General features: G+C 40.2%; 1 protein-coding gene across 3 annotated transcripts in view; it reads left to right on the forward strand.

Moving 5' to 3' along the window:
* The window catches only part of SLC1A2 (solute carrier family 1 member 2), a 93637-nt gene that overhangs the window by 46774 nt on the left and 29263 nt on the right, over positions 1 to 17600 (forward strand). For all 3 annotated transcript variants that reach the window (XM_066997129.1, XM_066997127.1, XM_066997126.1), the window contains exons 2-5: positions 9998 to 10137; positions 12056 to 12208; positions 12822 to 13072; positions 16604 to 16769. In XM_066997129.1, the coding sequence (XP_066853230.1) occupies positions 10008 to 10137; positions 12056 to 12208; positions 12822 to 13072; positions 16604 to 16769 (700 nt within the window). In that variant the 5' untranslated portion in view covers positions 9998 to 10007. The remainder of the gene's footprint in view (positions 1 to 9997; positions 10138 to 12055; positions 12209 to 12821; positions 13073 to 16603; positions 16770 to 17600) is intronic.

Here is a 17600-nt window from a genome sequence, read left to right on the forward strand (position 1 = left end):
AATCTCTGAGACCTTACCACAGGAGAAAGTCTTTCAAGAGCCATCACTTGAGAAATAAAATCTTAGGAGAACTTAGAGCTTGCATTTTGTTTCCTCTCGTCACGACAAAAGTAATTCTTACTATCTCAGTCAGAATTTAGTCTGCTTTTCTGTGAACTACTCTGAATTATATATATAAAAAAAACAACACTTCTACTCGCTTTTGACCCTAGCCAGTGCGCTAGGAGCACATTTCTGATCTTTGCCTAATCTAACTGGTTTGATAATCTTTGCTCAGTGCCCTTGAGAGCTATGTTAATCCCCAGTCATTTCATAGCCTTTTTCTTTGTGCTACCTGGCACACCCCAGGTAGAAACAAATGGAAGATCATGATTTTACTTGTCTCTGAGTTTCTGAGCATGTAAGTAGGTAATTTTTGCACAAAACACATCATTATTATATCCTTTGCCATAATAATAATATGATTCATCTTTAATTCTATTACTCTCCGTCTCAGCCTCAGTACATAATTCTAGGGTAATGAAGCATGCAAGGCAGTGTTCCCAGGTTGTTACACCACTGTAAAGCCCTATCAGAAATTTGGCAGTTGAAAAGATATTCCACATGTGCATCATTACATAAATAAATGATCATATTTATAGCTGTTATTATACTGTGTGTTTTAAAATACACATTTTGTTGTAGATTCTGGATGATGGATAGACTATGATTGCTGTAGATGGAAGCGCACCTCTTGTTCAATACAAGAAACAAACCAGCAGCCACTCTTCCAAAAAGAATTAATATTCCTTTTAAGGTTCTATCAAGGAAACTTAAAGTAAATTTGAATCTTTACTGTGTCATAGTAGGATTTACTTTTTTAGGTTGGTTAGGCCTGAGATTCAGAACCAGGAAAGCAGAGAGAGTAAATGGATAGAGTTGGAGTTTCACATAAATAAATACGTCAGCGCCAAATTTAAAGACTTGTTAAAAAAAAAAGTTTGTAGCCAGATATTCAGCTGGTGTGAATCAGAAGACCTGGCAAATTGGAAGAACTATGGAGGCTTTTTCTTTGTCTGCTAAAATGTGAACTATATTGCAAATTCTCTCTTCCTAAAACCAACAGCTAATCTTGCAAGGAGAAGAGCACGAGTCTTTGCTCACTTACTCCAGTCTGTAGACTGGTCAACACGTACAGACACAATAAGCCCGTTTGGGCCTTTCAGGTAGTTCTGCAATGAGGGCATCTCCCAGCACTAAAGTTTTGCCCTGTTAAAGTGCTGGGGATCTTCCTTGCCCCGGGCCGTAGAAGCTCTCAGGACGCCTTTCTCTGTGAGGTCTGGATAGCTGCCTTCCCCTAGCTCTTGGGAACCAGAAATTAATCTCCTTCTGTCAGGCTTTGTCATGCCGCGCTATTACAAAGTTAGTTAACTTTCTATAGTGCATGCACACAGACAGTCTCTGTGAGGTGTTAAAGTGAGTTCCTCATGTGACTGGGTAAGAGGTGCCTGAAGAAGGCATGGCTGCCTGCGGTCCCACCTGCCAAGCATCCTGTGGCTTGCCATTGTGGCAGCCACCAGGCACGGGGCTTGGTGCTGCACATCCCTCTCCTTCCTGCAATCACCAGCAGAAATTTGTCTCTCTTCCTGTAAAACACCTAGGTGTTATCCTGGTTCCTTTCCTCCCTAGCTCTGTGGCACTACCAAAGGTAACGCAAAAGTCAGGCTTTCGCTTGCTTTTGCATTTCTAGGTCTGCAGTTACATAACCATTGGTGAAAAGTACGATTACCTTTCTAAGAAAAAACAGCATGATTAAATGTGATCTGTTGGTCTCGTGGTTTATGGTACAAGGTTCCAAGAGAAGTGAACTTTAGGTCACAACTTCTCTACAGGGACTAATTTTGTATTCTATATAATATGCCATAAAGCACTATGTAAAATCTAAGTTGTGAGTTAATGGGAAAAATATTGCACAGGAGGAGGCTTCATCCATGCACTGCAGTCTGTCTAAAGAGGTTATTCGAAGTCATCCACGCAGGCGTGCACAGAGCGTGTGACTGTGTTTGTCAGCAGAAATCAATTCCTTCCCACCTGGCAGAGCCAGGACCTTTACTTCGTGTTATTCAAAGGTGTTGCTGCAACCCAATTAATACGTAAGTCAATATATATTTGTCAATCAGGCATTAAAGAAAAGGGGGAAAAAATCTCAGCTCCACAGCATAAGTATATGTGGAAAGACCTGCATAAATATGTAAAATAATAAAAAGACAATATGCTTGTAAAAAAACCCTGTCACCTTATCTTTCATTTTCCTTTGCTCCTGCTTTCAAATGGTCTCTAAACTACCCTTTCCCTACTGTGCAACTACACTTCTAGAGCCAGATACAAAAGATGGACAAAATATTAAAGGCAAAATTTAGTCATCAGAAACCTCATGCCAACTCTATTAGAGTTTTAAAAATGCAAACAAATTGAGCCAAAGTTCAAAGTTTGGAAATTCAGGTAGATCGTGCAGAGCTGTTTTCATAAATGACCTCAAGGAACAACATTTTTAAAAAGTCAGAAGAAAGTGATGCATGTAACTGCTAACAAATTTGGAGAGGAGTGGATTCACTCAGGCCACTCTTCCCTGCAGGTTCAGTGAGGATGCTGCTGGTCAGATATTTAAATATGATCATGTTAAACTTGCAGAATGTATACAAAATGCTAACCTGGAGGAAACAACATGGTTGTGAAATGATCCAGGGAGAAAAGTTCTCCCACTGCGAAAAGCAAGTCATGCTACAGGGTGTTGCTCGTAACACCAGTCTGTAGGCCAAACCAGGATCCATGGTCAATGACTAAATCTCCACTTAGAATTCATTACTGTGCTACAAATAACAAGGAAAAACCTACATAATGCAGTTAAAATTGAATATAGGGGCTTAGTGACAGCAAGAGGCTTAAAATAAACCCTTCATTAATGCGGACTAAAGCTCATGTTGCTTCTGTTTGTAGCAGTTGTGTGTTTGTTTTTGCATTTCTTTTGTGTTTGTGAAGAGGTTGAGACCTGACCAGAGTATTGTACTGATGTTAAAAATGCCATTTAGCAACTGGCTGTCACATGGCAGAAAGGATGCCAAAGCTAATGTATACTTTGCACAATAAAAGTATTTTAGCTCTTTCACCTGCGTGACCTGTGCAGCCTCATATTGTGGCTCTACGTGGTAAGCTTTTCTAGGTCCAGTGTGGTTTGACAAAATGTATCTAATCTAAAAATATAAAACCTCAAACTACAGCAGTGGAACAAGAAATAGTCCCAGACTTGCTCCCAGAAGAAACACAGCAGTTCTTGTCTTGATACAAGAAATTTAAGCAGTAGATAACTCTACTTCAACTCAAACTGGGTTTCCTGGTAAGATGGTGCTTGAGCTTCATTTCACAAGAGTTGTGGCAGATGATTTGGACTCCTGACATTCAGGTAATGAAATCACTCTTGCCTTGGTGATTTTATCCATCACTTTTCCTAGTCACTCGTCTTTCATCTAGCAACCACAGTAGACCCTTCCCTACAGTCAGCTGCCTGGGTGAGATGGAGTGGATCGATGCTGTCACAGACACAGCACATGGCCCTGAGTCACTTGAGTGGCACCATCTCTCCCATGCTCCATGGTCAGGGGAAGAGATACAACCCTGATCCAAGCATTGCTGCTAACGAATGTCCTTCAGGGCAGATTAAGCTCTCATTTACTCCCATGCAATTCCACTGACTGCCAGAATAAACTCAGTGAGTGAGGACTCACCAAGATTACTATATACCGAACTTCGTTATAGCATTTTTGCCATGAGTTTTCAGTGACCACGTTTGTACCACCTGTCTGAGCATTAGATAGTTGTACGTGTTATTTTGAGGTCAAGAAAACAATTTTTTCCCCCATCTTAAAAAGGCCAGTCCTACCAGGAACAAGTGCTGACATTTATACCTGTTGCTTACTCATCGCTCCAGAATAGAGCCGTGCTTGGTTTGACAGCAAACATCTAGCTCAAGAGCTGTTTTCAGAACCTGAACTGAAACTTAGCCATTCTGTCCAAAATAGTTTTTTTGAATAGCTCCAGCTGCCCAGATTGAAGTAATTACTACAAAAGATAAACTAGTGTTTTATTCATGGCATTCCAGGAAGAGAGTGCTATTTCCCCTAAATGCTTATTGAAGATTTTACTGAAACCCCAAGTAACTCTAGTGAATAACCCTTAATATACCTCCAAGAGCTATTCGGCTAGGTCCTAAATATATGAATGCCCTCATTCTGTTGTCCTGCTCTAAAAGAGACATTTGTTATGCTAACGAGAGCCTCTCCTCTCAAGAGCTCACCATCCCATCCCAACCAAAAGCCAAATAACCAAATTAGCCAAAGCAGTATTTTATACTGAGTAATCCGGTTTGATTCATTGACACAGCTAAAATACCTTATACAGATTAAACACGGTCACTGCTAATTTACCCTGTCCTCAGCATCTGTTCTCACTAGCCTCATTATGATCTTTGCCTACATTTTTCATTTAGATCACAGATTATTCTTTCCCTCCAGTCTCTGCTCTAGGTTGATGCCAAGCTGAGTGTTCTGTGATAGGGAGCTCTTTCCCCGTGACTGACTGGAAATAAAAGGATATTGTCACTCAAGTGCTATGTGAATTGTTAACCCTTAACTTTTGTGAGAAAATGAGTTATATTTTGTAACCAAGGAAAAAAGCAAACAATTTTTTCCACTCCCTTATGTCTAGAGTGTTCAATGGGAATATGAGAAAGAAAAAAGGGGTGGAAATGAAATATAACGGCAGACTTTCCCAGAGGGAGGGAAAATAAAACCTTAGGAAAATGTTTGGAGGAAACAGGACTGAAAACCCCAGGGGCCCTTGTGTTTTAATAAATTGTTTTCCTACATTTTTACACCATTATGTGTAATAACCAGAAGAGAAACAAACTACAGTTTAAAAATTACAGATAATTTCTCTCTTACAGCCCTGTATATCTAACAGGCAAAAGTAACTCTAAACATTTAGGTAATCTAAAATCAAACATTTGTAGACAGATTTTGTTCTTGTACATTGGGCATACTGTGGGGATGAAGGATACTGGAATGAGCAAGTGGCTAACCTCCTGGTTATTTGGGCAAGAAGTTGATTCCTTGCTTAAAAGGCAGGGAAATTGAATTTTGTTACCTGTTTCTATTAATGCACGCATATATTGCCTTGGCAGAGTAGAGGGTATATGGAGTAGTTGAAAAAACAGATTGTATTCACATGGAGATTCTTCTGTACTCGCCTAAGGTGAATAAAAATGAATTCTCCTGGGCTCAGAGGAGTTCCTCTCCTTTTCTAGGGGTAAGTACTGCCTCAAAAGGAAGAAAGGCTGGTGGACTAGGCTAGGCAGATGGTCATACTTATCATTCAAAAGCCACTATATGCATCTAGCTCTTGGTATGTACTGTTTCACATGGCTATGCATTTTCCAGTATTTGGTTTATTTTTTTTACAAGTCCTGTCAACGTTTTCAAGTGCCTGGACTCAGCAGAAAGCACTTTCTTTTATTCGGAGGTCTCAATTCTTACAGTTCTCTGTGGGCCTATTCCTGAGCTTAGCTGTTTGGCTGCTTGTCACTATGACATGTGAAAATAATGAGCAGAGTTAATTTATATCATAGTGTTCTGGCTTCAGTAATATTAGACTAAAAGAGGTTTTGGTCTGATGGGTTTCAGACGAGCATTCAAAATGCTCTGCTGGTTTGAATAACCATGGAAGCTCAGCGCAGTGGAACAACAATTTATTTAACCAAGGTAATCATTTCCATGTTTGAGAGATCACAGCTGCTGAAATGCATCCAGTGCTGTTTTATGACACCTACGTACAGAGGTACCATTAACATAAAGATTATATTAGCAGTGTCCAGTGACACAGGAGGGGCTTACGTTGTTGGTACACTTCTGGCTTCGCACTGGGGCCCTGGCACTGCCCACGAGCTGGGGCGCCTTGAAGCTTTGTTCTGGCATGCATTGATTTGTTCCTTCGGCAGGAAAATCTGAAGCACGAGGAAGCCTAATACATGTTTAAGCCCCTTCCCTGCATGCTTTTGCACAGCACTGTGGCCTTCATGGTATGGAGAAAGCGGAGCATGTGAGCGTGCACTGATGTCAGAGACAGACAGCAGAGGATTAGGCCAGATCCAGGGGGGTTGCTGGAGTAACGTATTCACTGAATTTACAGTAATCTGTGGCACAAGTTTTCTCTTGTTTGTTTGTTGCTAGAAGGTGTGTAAAGGATGTGTTCCTCACCGAGCACGTGTCCGTGAGAAAGCTTCAGTTTGGTGCTGCTAATGCCTCAGAGGTCAGGGAATACGAGCGTTTCTGCCTGGACATGCGAGGAGGCGACCATGCGGTGTGAAGGAGGAAAGTAGTACCCAAAAGTAACGTGAGAGAAACAGACAGATCTGTGTAGGGTGCGTAGGGCACTTGCAGGCAGAACTGCTGCATGGCTGTGGCCATTCACAGCAATGTCAGTGCACCTTTGGGAAAATGGGAGTTCCTCTGCTGGTGGGACTTGGTGTGCCACTGGGCCTGCCCTGGGCACCGAGAGCAGGGCTGAACAGGGCAGGGGTCCCAGCGACAGAGACGTGTTAGGAAGGAGAGAGCGATGCTGCTTCTGTGTTCTGGTGTGCAGCTGCTCTGATGCTGGAGCATCGTGAGATCAGACCACAGTAGTTTAGGCCATTCACAGTCCTCCACTCCTCTCCTCAGTGTGAGGAAAACAAAACAACCACTTGGTGCTTTCTGTAGCTAACATTGGCTTCTGATAGGCAGTGGAGGGTATTTGGCCACTCTTGCTCAGAGTGAACTGTACCTTTCTGTTTAAGTAGTCCACCGAGATCAACCTCAGGCTGGCAGACGGGGCCCGTGAAGGCCCAGATTCTGCCCTAACTTAGATCTGCACATCTTTCATTGCCTTCTCTAGGAACGTCCCGCAGTTATGTCAGTATGTGACAGCCGACTTCAGATGCTAAAGGTTCTGCATCGTTTTGGAGCTAAATAGCATTTACAAGGTGCAACTAGAGGCACAACCCCCCAGTACTCTGCAACATCCTCAAAAGCCTGGAAGATACCTCGTCTCTGGTCTGCTGATAAAAATCTTGTTGCTAAGAGCAGTGCTAACAGTGCAGATGCTTAGATAATTATCCTTTGTGGTCCCGTTTTATACGTGATTATGTTCATCTGTCAACACTTTTGTAACAGATCTGCACAGTTAACACATTTTAATATTAGATCTTTTTCTTTAAAAACAAAACAAAAATACAAAAAAAAAAAATACCAGTCACAATTTCAGTCCATGCTGGAGGCTTGCTTACAATCTTGAAGAGCTGGCGAGTGCAAAACCAATTTTTCACACTTTAGAGAGAAACACAACGTGGTATTAAGTTCCTGGAAATTTAGAAATGTCCTTAAAGAGCTTTGTGTCCTCATTTCCTTCTCTTCTCAGTGGGTATTTGGATATACGAGGTTTGTTGTAATGTAAAATCTCTGTGTTGTTTGAGAACCTCAAGCAGATCTGGGTTCAGCCCACTTGGGGGATGATGCTGAAGTGGTCACTGCGGCTGTGGGAGGAGGTCCAACCCCCTCACTTTGTGAACCTGTGCTTTTTGGTTGCTGGCCAGAATGCAAGGAGGCAAACATCCAGCAAACAGCAAGATGTCGCTTAGACGTGAATGGAAATAGAAATAAGGCTTGAATACAAGAGCAGGATCAGAGGCCTGCTTCTTCGTGGAAGGACTTCTTTGAGCAGTGGTGGCAAGGGAATGATATGCCTCTGCTGTCTGTGAGTTTGGGAAAAGGCATTTAGAATAGCCCACAGCTGAGGAAGAAGATACTTGTGAGGGTGGCTTTTCTTTGGACACTATGAAGCTATGGGCAGGGGGGTTGGATGGGAAAGGGACAGCAGGGGAATTCAGGGAAACCAGACTAAACCTAGCTCAAAGCAAAATCCTGGAAAGATATGTAACATCATCAGGTGTGTCTGCCTACTGATCCATTCTAGTACTGCCCAGTTGTCTCTAACATTTTCTTTTGAATTACTTTCAACTGCCCGTATTTCAACATTTCAGATGTATACGTGTGATCAGCCTGTGGTGAATACAGGTCTAAGCAAGTGACACACTTACATTCAGCGTACAAGTGAGACTAGACGTGATACCCAGTTGCAAAGTTTAGATTCCAAATTACTTGATTTTGTGGCATGTTTCTGCTTGTGATTTCATGGCTCTGTGACCCATGTGTCTGAATGCTACAAACACTATCTAATTTCTCTTACAGCACCTCAAATAACTGCTATGAACATTTATCCCATGGTTAATTCGTATTTACCTCAGATATTTGCATTCATAACTATTCAAGATGTAGGCATGCATCTCATTTAATCTGTAAGAATATGCACTGGTATTCTTGTTTGTTATTCCACAGTCAGAAGCACATTTTACTACTGTAAAATATTTTAAAAGGTACAAAATCAAAGCTGCAACACCTAGAAATCCCCCCACACCTTAAATAAAAAGAAAAAAAAAAGTATATCCTAACCTAATATATTTTCTGCTGGTGCTGCTTTTTAACAACCAGGTGTATTAGGAAAACATGCCATTTCACTTTGAGTGGCAACATCATGGAGCTCTTTGTGTCAAAATGACAGAATTCTTATTGCAGGTCTAATTTTAACTCCCTGTTGAGAAACTTTAAGAAGAAAATGAACTGTACTATGTATAATACAGAATGTTTTGCTTCCCTGGAGATGCTTTAGCTTGTTTTCTTTTGTGGCAGTTACAGTGGTATGCTCCAGACAGACTCACAGTGGGACAATATCTTAATAACATCTTTAAAAGTACTAGAGCATCAAAATTTTGTCTGTCTTCTCAGGCCTATTTTAGGTCTGTAAACCTCAATTTACTACTGCAAGGACAGATTTGGTTTCCTTTTTTCTAAAATGTTGTTCTAATCTGGCATAAGACCAGATCTCGTAATCTTTTTTTTTTTCTTATTTTTTCTTGATGATAAAAATGCTAAAAGTGTTCTTCACTCATTTCTCCTGTTTAAGTAGACAGCCCAAAATTTTGAAGAAACTCTGTTTTATTTATGGTAGCATTTTTAGTGTATTTTTTCCAAGTATATTTAAAGATTTTGTATGTAAAAAGAGAGTCTGTTACTAACGATTTCTTGGGCATTAAAAAGTTAAAGTTAGTTGCATGGCTTTCAAACTCCTGCATTCATGTGTGTATTACTTACTCAAATATAAAACAATTGGTAAAAACAACAACGACAACAAAATATTTTCCTCTAAACACTGCCAATTCAATGAAACCAAAGTTTTTCATGGAGAATGAGTAGTTTTCAGATGATTTTTCAGTGGCAGTTGATCATATCTCATTAGAACCAGGTTGAAAAAGATTCTTTTGACCTCAACATTCTGATTATATTACATTAAATGTCAAATGTCGAAGTGAAAAGTTTTGGAAAGATTAAGCAAAATAGTCTGGAATGGGATATTTTGTAAATAAATTCTCTGTTTTAAAACTCTTTTTCTGGAATGGAATTAAAATCTGCATTTTCTTGTTAATAGAAACTTCGGTCTTCAGACATCTCTCCTATTTCAGTAGACAGCCATGATCTTTGGGGAAACCAAATTGTCCAGATCAAGACAAATATTTTAATTCATGAAACACTTGGCATGATGTGTCCTGTGAATTCATGCTGGTTATATCTCCACTGTTTAAGAGAGAACCACAAAAAAATACCCTGATGGCTAAACCTTTAGAAGGACCATTTCAGACATTAGCATTTCAGAGGCCTCTCCTTAGAGCAGTGAAGATAAAGTGTTTATGAAATGTGGGAAGCGATGGAATATGCATCAGATTCCCCAGTTATATATGATGGAAGTAATCCAGACTTCCCTCTCACTTTTGGCATCTTGTGCTATAACTTTACTTGATTTTCATTTTTTATTCTAGTGCCAACAATATGCCTAAGCAAGTAGAAGTGCGGATGCATGAAAGTCATTTGAGTCCAGTGGAGCACAGATCCAGGAACATATGTGTGCAGTTTTGCCAGTCACTCCGCAGGAATCTGCTCCTGACTCTTACTGTATTCGGTAAGCTACATCTGTTTGTCTGGATGCTCTGTGTATCTGTACTTGTTCCTGTATGACCACAGCCCCTTTCTCTGCGCTCGTCAGCTGTTCTTGCTGAGGTAGGATGCCCTTAGGCACTGTCACTCTAGTTCAGGTGTGCAGGGTGTTATTAACACAGCATGAAGCAAGTCCACCCCACTGAGCTACGCAGCATCTCCTTTTTTAATGGAATGTCACCTAAGTCCCAAGGTGAGCCAGATCAATGTAATTCAGTAAAACTAATAGCACTGCACTTTTTTTCCCTCTCAGTCACTTGAAAAAAAAAGACAAAAACTTTTCAGAATTTCTTTCTCCTCATCTTTTTATCCCTCAGTTCTCCCTCTGCTGCTTTTAAGGTTTGTCCCCCTCTCTGTAGCTGTAAGCCAGCGCTCAGTGATCTCATGCTGAATATTGCCCCTGGCTTCAGCAACTCCCAAATATGGAGCAGTTTGACATTTTATTGTGGTTCACTGGCTCCTTGCCTGGCTCGTTTTCACTGAAAGCCTAACAGCCTAACGCAGCAAATTCGTAGACATGCTCTATTTTGTTATTGTTTGAAAGCCCAACTGCAGCTGGTCCTGAGCCGCAAATTTCACATCCATAGTTTTAATCCTTCAAAACCCATACTGCTGAAGTATTTGTACAGGGTATTTGCTTTGAACCATCTCTAGAAGGTTCCTGATGCAATTCCACAAAAAGTTTTAAATATATGTATATTTTCCTTTGTATCAAACTGATACTTCAAAGAGTCATAGTTGCTGCAAATCACAACTCGGGCTTTTCTGTCAAGTTTTATTACACTCGAGAATTTTTAATGGGCTTGGGATCAAGAAGACAAAGCATCCAGGATGTAAACAAAATATCCATTCACAAAGACTGTATTATGGAAGTAAATGTGGCCTTTTGTCATATAGACAGTGCTTTAGCAGCCTCAGTCTATAGAGAGAGAGGTTTAGGTGTTTTCACGCTACACTTCTACACGTGATGAAGGGATTGTTTGTGGTAATGACTATTTGAGAGCGTTAGTACAATTAGAACAGAAGAATGCAGTCCATCAAAGGGAGGGAGTAGTAAATTGGTACCAAGAATCAGGTTTTTCTTCAATCAAGTTTCCTTCATGTGCTATATTTCAGGTCAGGCACTTAAAAGGATGAAAAACAGCTCTGTGGGAGTTTCAGGTTTGAGTAGAAAAGTGATGTCTGGTTGCTTGAAAGTATCCATCGGAGCTTGGGGTGGGAAGGGAGCTGGAATCTGCTAGGTCTTTTTTTTTTATTATTATTTTTTATTGCTTAATTTCCTATTTTGCTTAATAGTATGCTGATAGTGATAAAAGCAGAGATGACCATGTTGCTAATAAATGACTGGCCAAGCTTGAATCTATTTTCCTTACAAAACTATTCTATATTTCCTGTAGGGTTTTTCTTAGTCTGTAAAATAGCTACTTATGCTGTCCTTGTTTTCAGGCAGTACCATGCCGATGTTGAGAGCTAGATGTCATACTCAGAAGATCTGGGCTCTAACCCTGGCTCTTCTACCAAGCCTCAATGGCCTTGTATAAATCACTTCACCTCTTGGTGTCTCAAGTCTGACTATCCCTCAGCATATTACAAGGCCTACTCAGAATTAGTAAACCTCGATAATGTTGTGGGGAAAACATGATGCAGAAGCAAAATAACATATGAGGTGTAAGTTCAGGACTATTTCTCTTTAATTGTGAGATACGTGGTAAGCATGTTACAGCCAGCATTAATTAGAAGGCTAAGCCTTCCAAAATCTGTCTCTGTATCAAAAATCAGCTGCCTTCTTTAAGTGTTTTTCTTCTTGGCTTTTCTGCTGGGTAACGAATGCACATTCAGGTATATTTTTCTTGTCTACTTGCTGCGCTTTATTCTCCTTCCAGGTGTCATCCTGGGTGCACTATGTGGGGGTCTTCTTCGTCTAGCAACACCAATTGACCCTGACATCATCATGTTAATAGCCTTCCCAGGAGATATACTTATGAGGATGCTAAAAATGTTGATCCTCCCTTTAATTATCTCCAGTTTAATCACAGGTAAGATCTAATACTTTAAGATGCTTGCTACAGAAATCACCTGGTTTGCTTTTTGTGATGTAAGAAGAATAATAGTGTGATCCTGGGACTTTGTAGTTACACCATGTATTTTGGAGTTAATTTCTGATTAACTTTATTGCCTTAAATAGGTAGATGCTCTGGTGAATTTATTTTCAAACACATCCACACATACTCCCTTCTTGAACATGAGAATTTTCTTAATATCTAATTCCTAGATTGGACCTTGTAAATAATATAGTAGGATAGTCAAATGCCTAGCATACTTAAAGCTGTGCTGTCAGCCAGAACATGACCAGTTTGCAGGTATGAAGGGCAAAAGATGGTATGATGTCTTCTATATTTTTCAATGTCTCCTGTGCAGTCAGATGAAATCTCAAATGCTTCTCTTCAAAGGAGTAACAGCAGACATTGTTCACATAAGATTTGGAGGGAGAAGCTTCAGTAGTCTATGTAGTGGTGAGAATTTTACATAGACAAAAAGTAGGCTATTAAACTATTAAACTATGTAAATTAGACAGTATTTTCTGTGATGATTATTGAAGTGGATATTGAAACTCTATTTCTTTGTTTCTTAAAAATAAAACACCTGCAGGACTGTCTGGTTTAGATGCTAAAGCGAGTGGCCGATTGGGAACAAGAGCCATGGTCTACTACATGTCCACCACTATTATTGCTGCCGTGCTGGGTGTGATTCTGGTTTTAGCTATCCATCCAGGGAATCCAAAACTCAGGAAACAGCTAGGTCAAGGGAAAAAGAATGATGAAGTATCTAGTCTGGATGCCTTCTTGGATCTGATACGAAACCTGTTCCCTGAAAATCTAGTCCAAGCGTGTTTTCAGCAGGTAAATCCTTCTACTCCTTGGCAATATATTTTTAAAAACATCTTTTATTTACCATGGTTGTCTGTAGAGTTAATGTCACTAGGTGAATGACATAAATGATGATGCAAAGAAAAATACAGGTCTTAGGTCTTGAGCAGGTAAATGAATGAATATTATTTATTGCTGCTTTGTTTTATGTTGTAGTTATTTTATTTCATAGATATTTTTCTTTTAGAAAAAATATTTTTAGTTTGTTATTAAGTAATCTTAAAAACTTTTCCTTACTTTGTATACAGTATGTAAGGTCATGAATGCTAGGTTGTGGCTGAATGGATGATGACTTAAAGGATCTTTCACCCTGGTTGAATTTGGTCTTGGTCTTAAAAAGCTGATGGTTTTATAAGGGCCTGTGTATAACATATGGATGATCTTCATTCAGGTTGGCTGCCAATGGAAATGTAGTGTGAAACCCAATCTCTCATAACTTCTATTGCTGTATTAGAGCCCAGATTATATGCGATAATACACTCAAGTGGCTGACCCACCTACAGGTGGCTCCATCAGGCCAGGTTTGAGGCATGCTGGGAAAGATGGATGTTAGACCATGTGTTGCATGCTGTGTAGGTAAATAATTTTGTCTGAAAGCTTTCTGCTAATGCTTTATCAAAATGGCTTCACTTTGAGGGGAAAAAGAAATGAAGATGATATGCTTGCTGATCTTCTGCTTAAACAAATTTCTTCTATGTGAGCTTCTTTTTCCTACAACTAAACTGTTTGGCAGTAATGAGGATTTTTTTTTTTTTTTTTGGATGAAACGGGGTTCATTGCCAAACCTGTTCTTAAATGTTCCTAAGTGAAATGGCATGACAGCTGGAGCTGTGGTTATGGCTGAAGAGTGAAGAGAAAAGGGGGAAGGGAGAAGAGGCCATGGGGGTGGAAGAACAGAGGGCAACCTAAGATGCCAAAAGGATTTGGATTGCTTCACTTCTTCACAGACTTCCACATAAAAACACATAGTCCTTTGGGGTTTAATGAGAGAACATTCTCAATATTTCCAAATCATCATGGGAATGTCAGTTGTGGTCAAACTGTGGTTGGCCAAACACCACATGTAATATGAAATGTGTTTTTGCAAAATTGAGTGAGGGGAGAGCAGGGTGCTTATGGTTTTGTGTTTTTTTTTTTTCTCTTTTTACCTTCCTTTCCCCAGTTTAAACTGTGGAAGAGAGAATTAAATTTCTGGTCAGTTGAGAGTTGCTGAATTATCTAGACAATGGGACAAAATTCAGGAGAAAAAATAATTAAGCTACGCATGTCAAATAGTTTTCTTGGAATGTTAATACTGCTTTTTCAGTGTGTGTAATATCAATCTTGAGTTCAATTCACTTGTTATGGATTACCAATTCCGTTGATTGTTTTTTAAACTTGCCTATGCAGACCTATTTCAAAGCCCGTAAAAGTCAGTGGACACAGTCCTGGTAATTTTGGTGACACCTGACGTCATCATAGTCCCTTACTGAGCTTTTTGGCTTTCCAAAGTTTCGTCTTATCAGATTCCAAATTAACTGCTATTGAATGCCTCTGCACGGAGCCACCTTTCATTTGCAAAATCAGTCATGCTCCTTTCCAAATGGAACTTGTGCCTTCTATTAGCTCTTAACTGCCCAGTAAGAGAGTTAGGTTTTACTTATCCCTCCCCTTATTTAGCAGGAAAATTAACTTCTTGTAATGGTGTCAGCATATATTTTCTCTTCCTACTTTTATTCAGACTTTCCCCATGAATATTCAGTGGTTCCAGGTTCCCTTAGGAGGAAGCAATTTTTGCACAGTTCCTGCAGAGTGATTTTGAAGCATGCACAACAGTGGTACTATGCAGCAGTGACCCATGTGGGAGTTCTACAAGTAATGAAGGGATTAAATAACAATTTTTATATAGCTCATTTGGAAACTGAACTCTGAGCCATCATGGGATTTCAGTATCTGTTGAATTTTTCCATGGTCCACAAGAAATTCTTAATTTATAATAAAAACTGCTATTCCAGCAGAGACTTAAGTTCTTGTGTGCCATGAAGAGAAATGGACTCCTATGTTTAAATATGACTATAACATTCAAATGATTTTCAGGCCTCAGATGACTGTCGTAATCTAAACTTAATGTTAGGCTCAGCATTTTTAGTGCTATGACCTTATGCGATGAAAAGCTGAAGACTTAAGTGACTGCAGTGGAATTTCTGCGCACTTTAATGTTGTAAGGTTAATTTCTGTGACTCTGCTCTTATATTCTGCTACCTTACATAAAAAGTTAAGTATTAACATTTCTCAGATAAAATTCAAATCTGTAAATAAATGAAAACATGCAGGCATGTTGGATGGTTTCAGGACAACTGAAGAGTTTCTCATACAGTAGCTGTGTAGGCTTTCTGTTTACAACCCCCTCTGTAGGTGCAGACAGAAGGTTTTGAAAGGAGATATGTAAGGTATGTTACAATGGTATGTGGATCAAATCTGGATCATCATCTATAGTACTACAGTTTGTCATCTCAACAAGAAGGAGGTGCAAATGTTCTTTGAAAGGCTAACACACTGGATCTGATGCCTTGCTTAAGCATCATTTCTAGGAAACAAGGAAAGTAGGGAGCAGATGGGAAACAATGGCAAAACAGTTGTAGCTTCCCAAGCATTCTGCCTGCCTCAGAGCCATGAAGAGGCAGGAAAGGCTTAAGGTGGGAAGTGGGAAAGAAGTGCAGTCCCTTTTAAAGAGCAAATCACAGATCTCCCTCTTTATATTCCTCCTTCCTGCCCTCCTGCCCCCAGCCATAACTCAAGCCTGTTTCTCCCTCTACCATTCCTTCCTATCTTTCCCTTAACCCTGCCTTTTGTATGCCAGGAGAGGTCCAGAGCCATTCAGATTCTGTTGTCTTCTTTTTTAAGGTCGTCAGATTTGATTTAATAGGTGCCTGGCAACTTAGATGCTCTGTTATCTGTCACTCAAAATGTTTTAATTGGAAAGCTCTGGGATTCCATGTGTTTCATTTTGAGCTCACGGTCACTGAGCGAAGTGTTGAAAATGTCGTGAGTTTTTGATTCAAGTTAACCATCAAACCGTGATAACTTGAGCTGGACAGCCCATCCTGAATAACAAGCCTTATTATAGAGTTGCTGCTGTGACTGATCTTAGAGGTGCCTGCCTTTTGGTGCTAAATAAATTATATCTATGTGTAACATGCAATCTGTGAAGCACCATTTGTGAACCATCTGGACAAAGGGGCTAACTATCTGTTAAATGCTATGCAGTAGCAATATGGAGCAAGTATTTAACATAGTTTTCACACCAGAGTCATGCTGAAGCCTCCCAGGACTTTGTGACACTTGGAACTATTGAAAAACAAACTTATTTTTGGAAGAAGGGGTAAGAGGTTGTGGAATGCATGTCTAATCCTTTAAAAACATAGTTTCCTGGAATTTCAAGAGAAAAATTTTAAATTATTTCCTGATCTCCCATGTTACATCTGGTCTGTTTCCATTCTCATCCTCCCTTTTTATTGCCTTCAGATCCAAACTGTTACCAAGAAAGTGTTGGTGCCACCACCCATTGAAGAACCACCGAATGTTACTGATGCTGCTTTTGCTATAATGAATGAGACAGTGCGCGAAGCACCAGAAGCCCAGCTGGTCATTAAGAAGGGACTTGAATTTAAGGATGGCATGAATGTCCTGGGTAGGGAAACTTTTTGTCTGTCAAATATGCACATCATATATATGACACTGTTTTTGGCTGTGACTGGGTAGTCAGTGTTGTCTGATCTGCTTCTCAGTGCAAGTTTAGTCTCCACAAATAATCGTCATAAAATGTTATCACCTACCGGCTGCCCGTTGGTCTTTGAGGTGAAAATCAAATGGTCTTAGTAGAACTATGGCTATATCACAGAAACAATCACGCAAATTATTCTGAATTGGCAGCTTTACAGGTATTGTTTGGAGTACAGTGGGGAAGCATGTAGGAGGTACGCAAAATATCCTTTCATCCTAGAACTAGCCTACCTAGACTAATACTAATGCATATTGGCAAAACAGTATGGGGGAGAGCTTCAAGAGCCGATGCTCTACCCACCCCCTGATGCATTTGAGCTCAGTTGTTTCCAGTAGGTTTACTGGGCTAGTTGAACTAGATTTTAGCTTGAGGCACAGCCTGAAGTGAGAGGTGGGGTGTGCACCACACCACCCAAGAAAAATCCCAGAGAGGCTTGACACATCTCTGAGTCACAACTCCCTCTCTCTTTCATCTTGGCTGCTGACCTTTACCAGCTGCACATTATGAACAACTGCCATTGTGCCATCTTGTCTGTACAAGCCGGCATGTGGGGGTGGTATGAAGGTTTTGCCTATCTCCTACTCCTTCCTGAAGCACCTGTTCAAACTGGGGCGGGGGTGTGGGGGAATGAAGAGTTGCCACACAACTCCTATTTTCTCCTCTGTGCCTAGACTCAGTTTTATCAGCTCGGAAAGGAGTGCTCCACCTTCACCTTCTTTGTGGATGTGGGTGAAGATG

This window comes from Anser cygnoides, chromosome 5 (assembly GCF_040182565.1).
Source record: "Anser cygnoides isolate HZ-2024a breed goose chromosome 5, Taihu_goose_T2T_genome, whole genome shotgun sequence".
In the NCBI taxonomy this organism is placed as follows: Eukaryota; Metazoa; Chordata; class Aves; order Anseriformes; family Anatidae; genus Anser; species Anser cygnoides.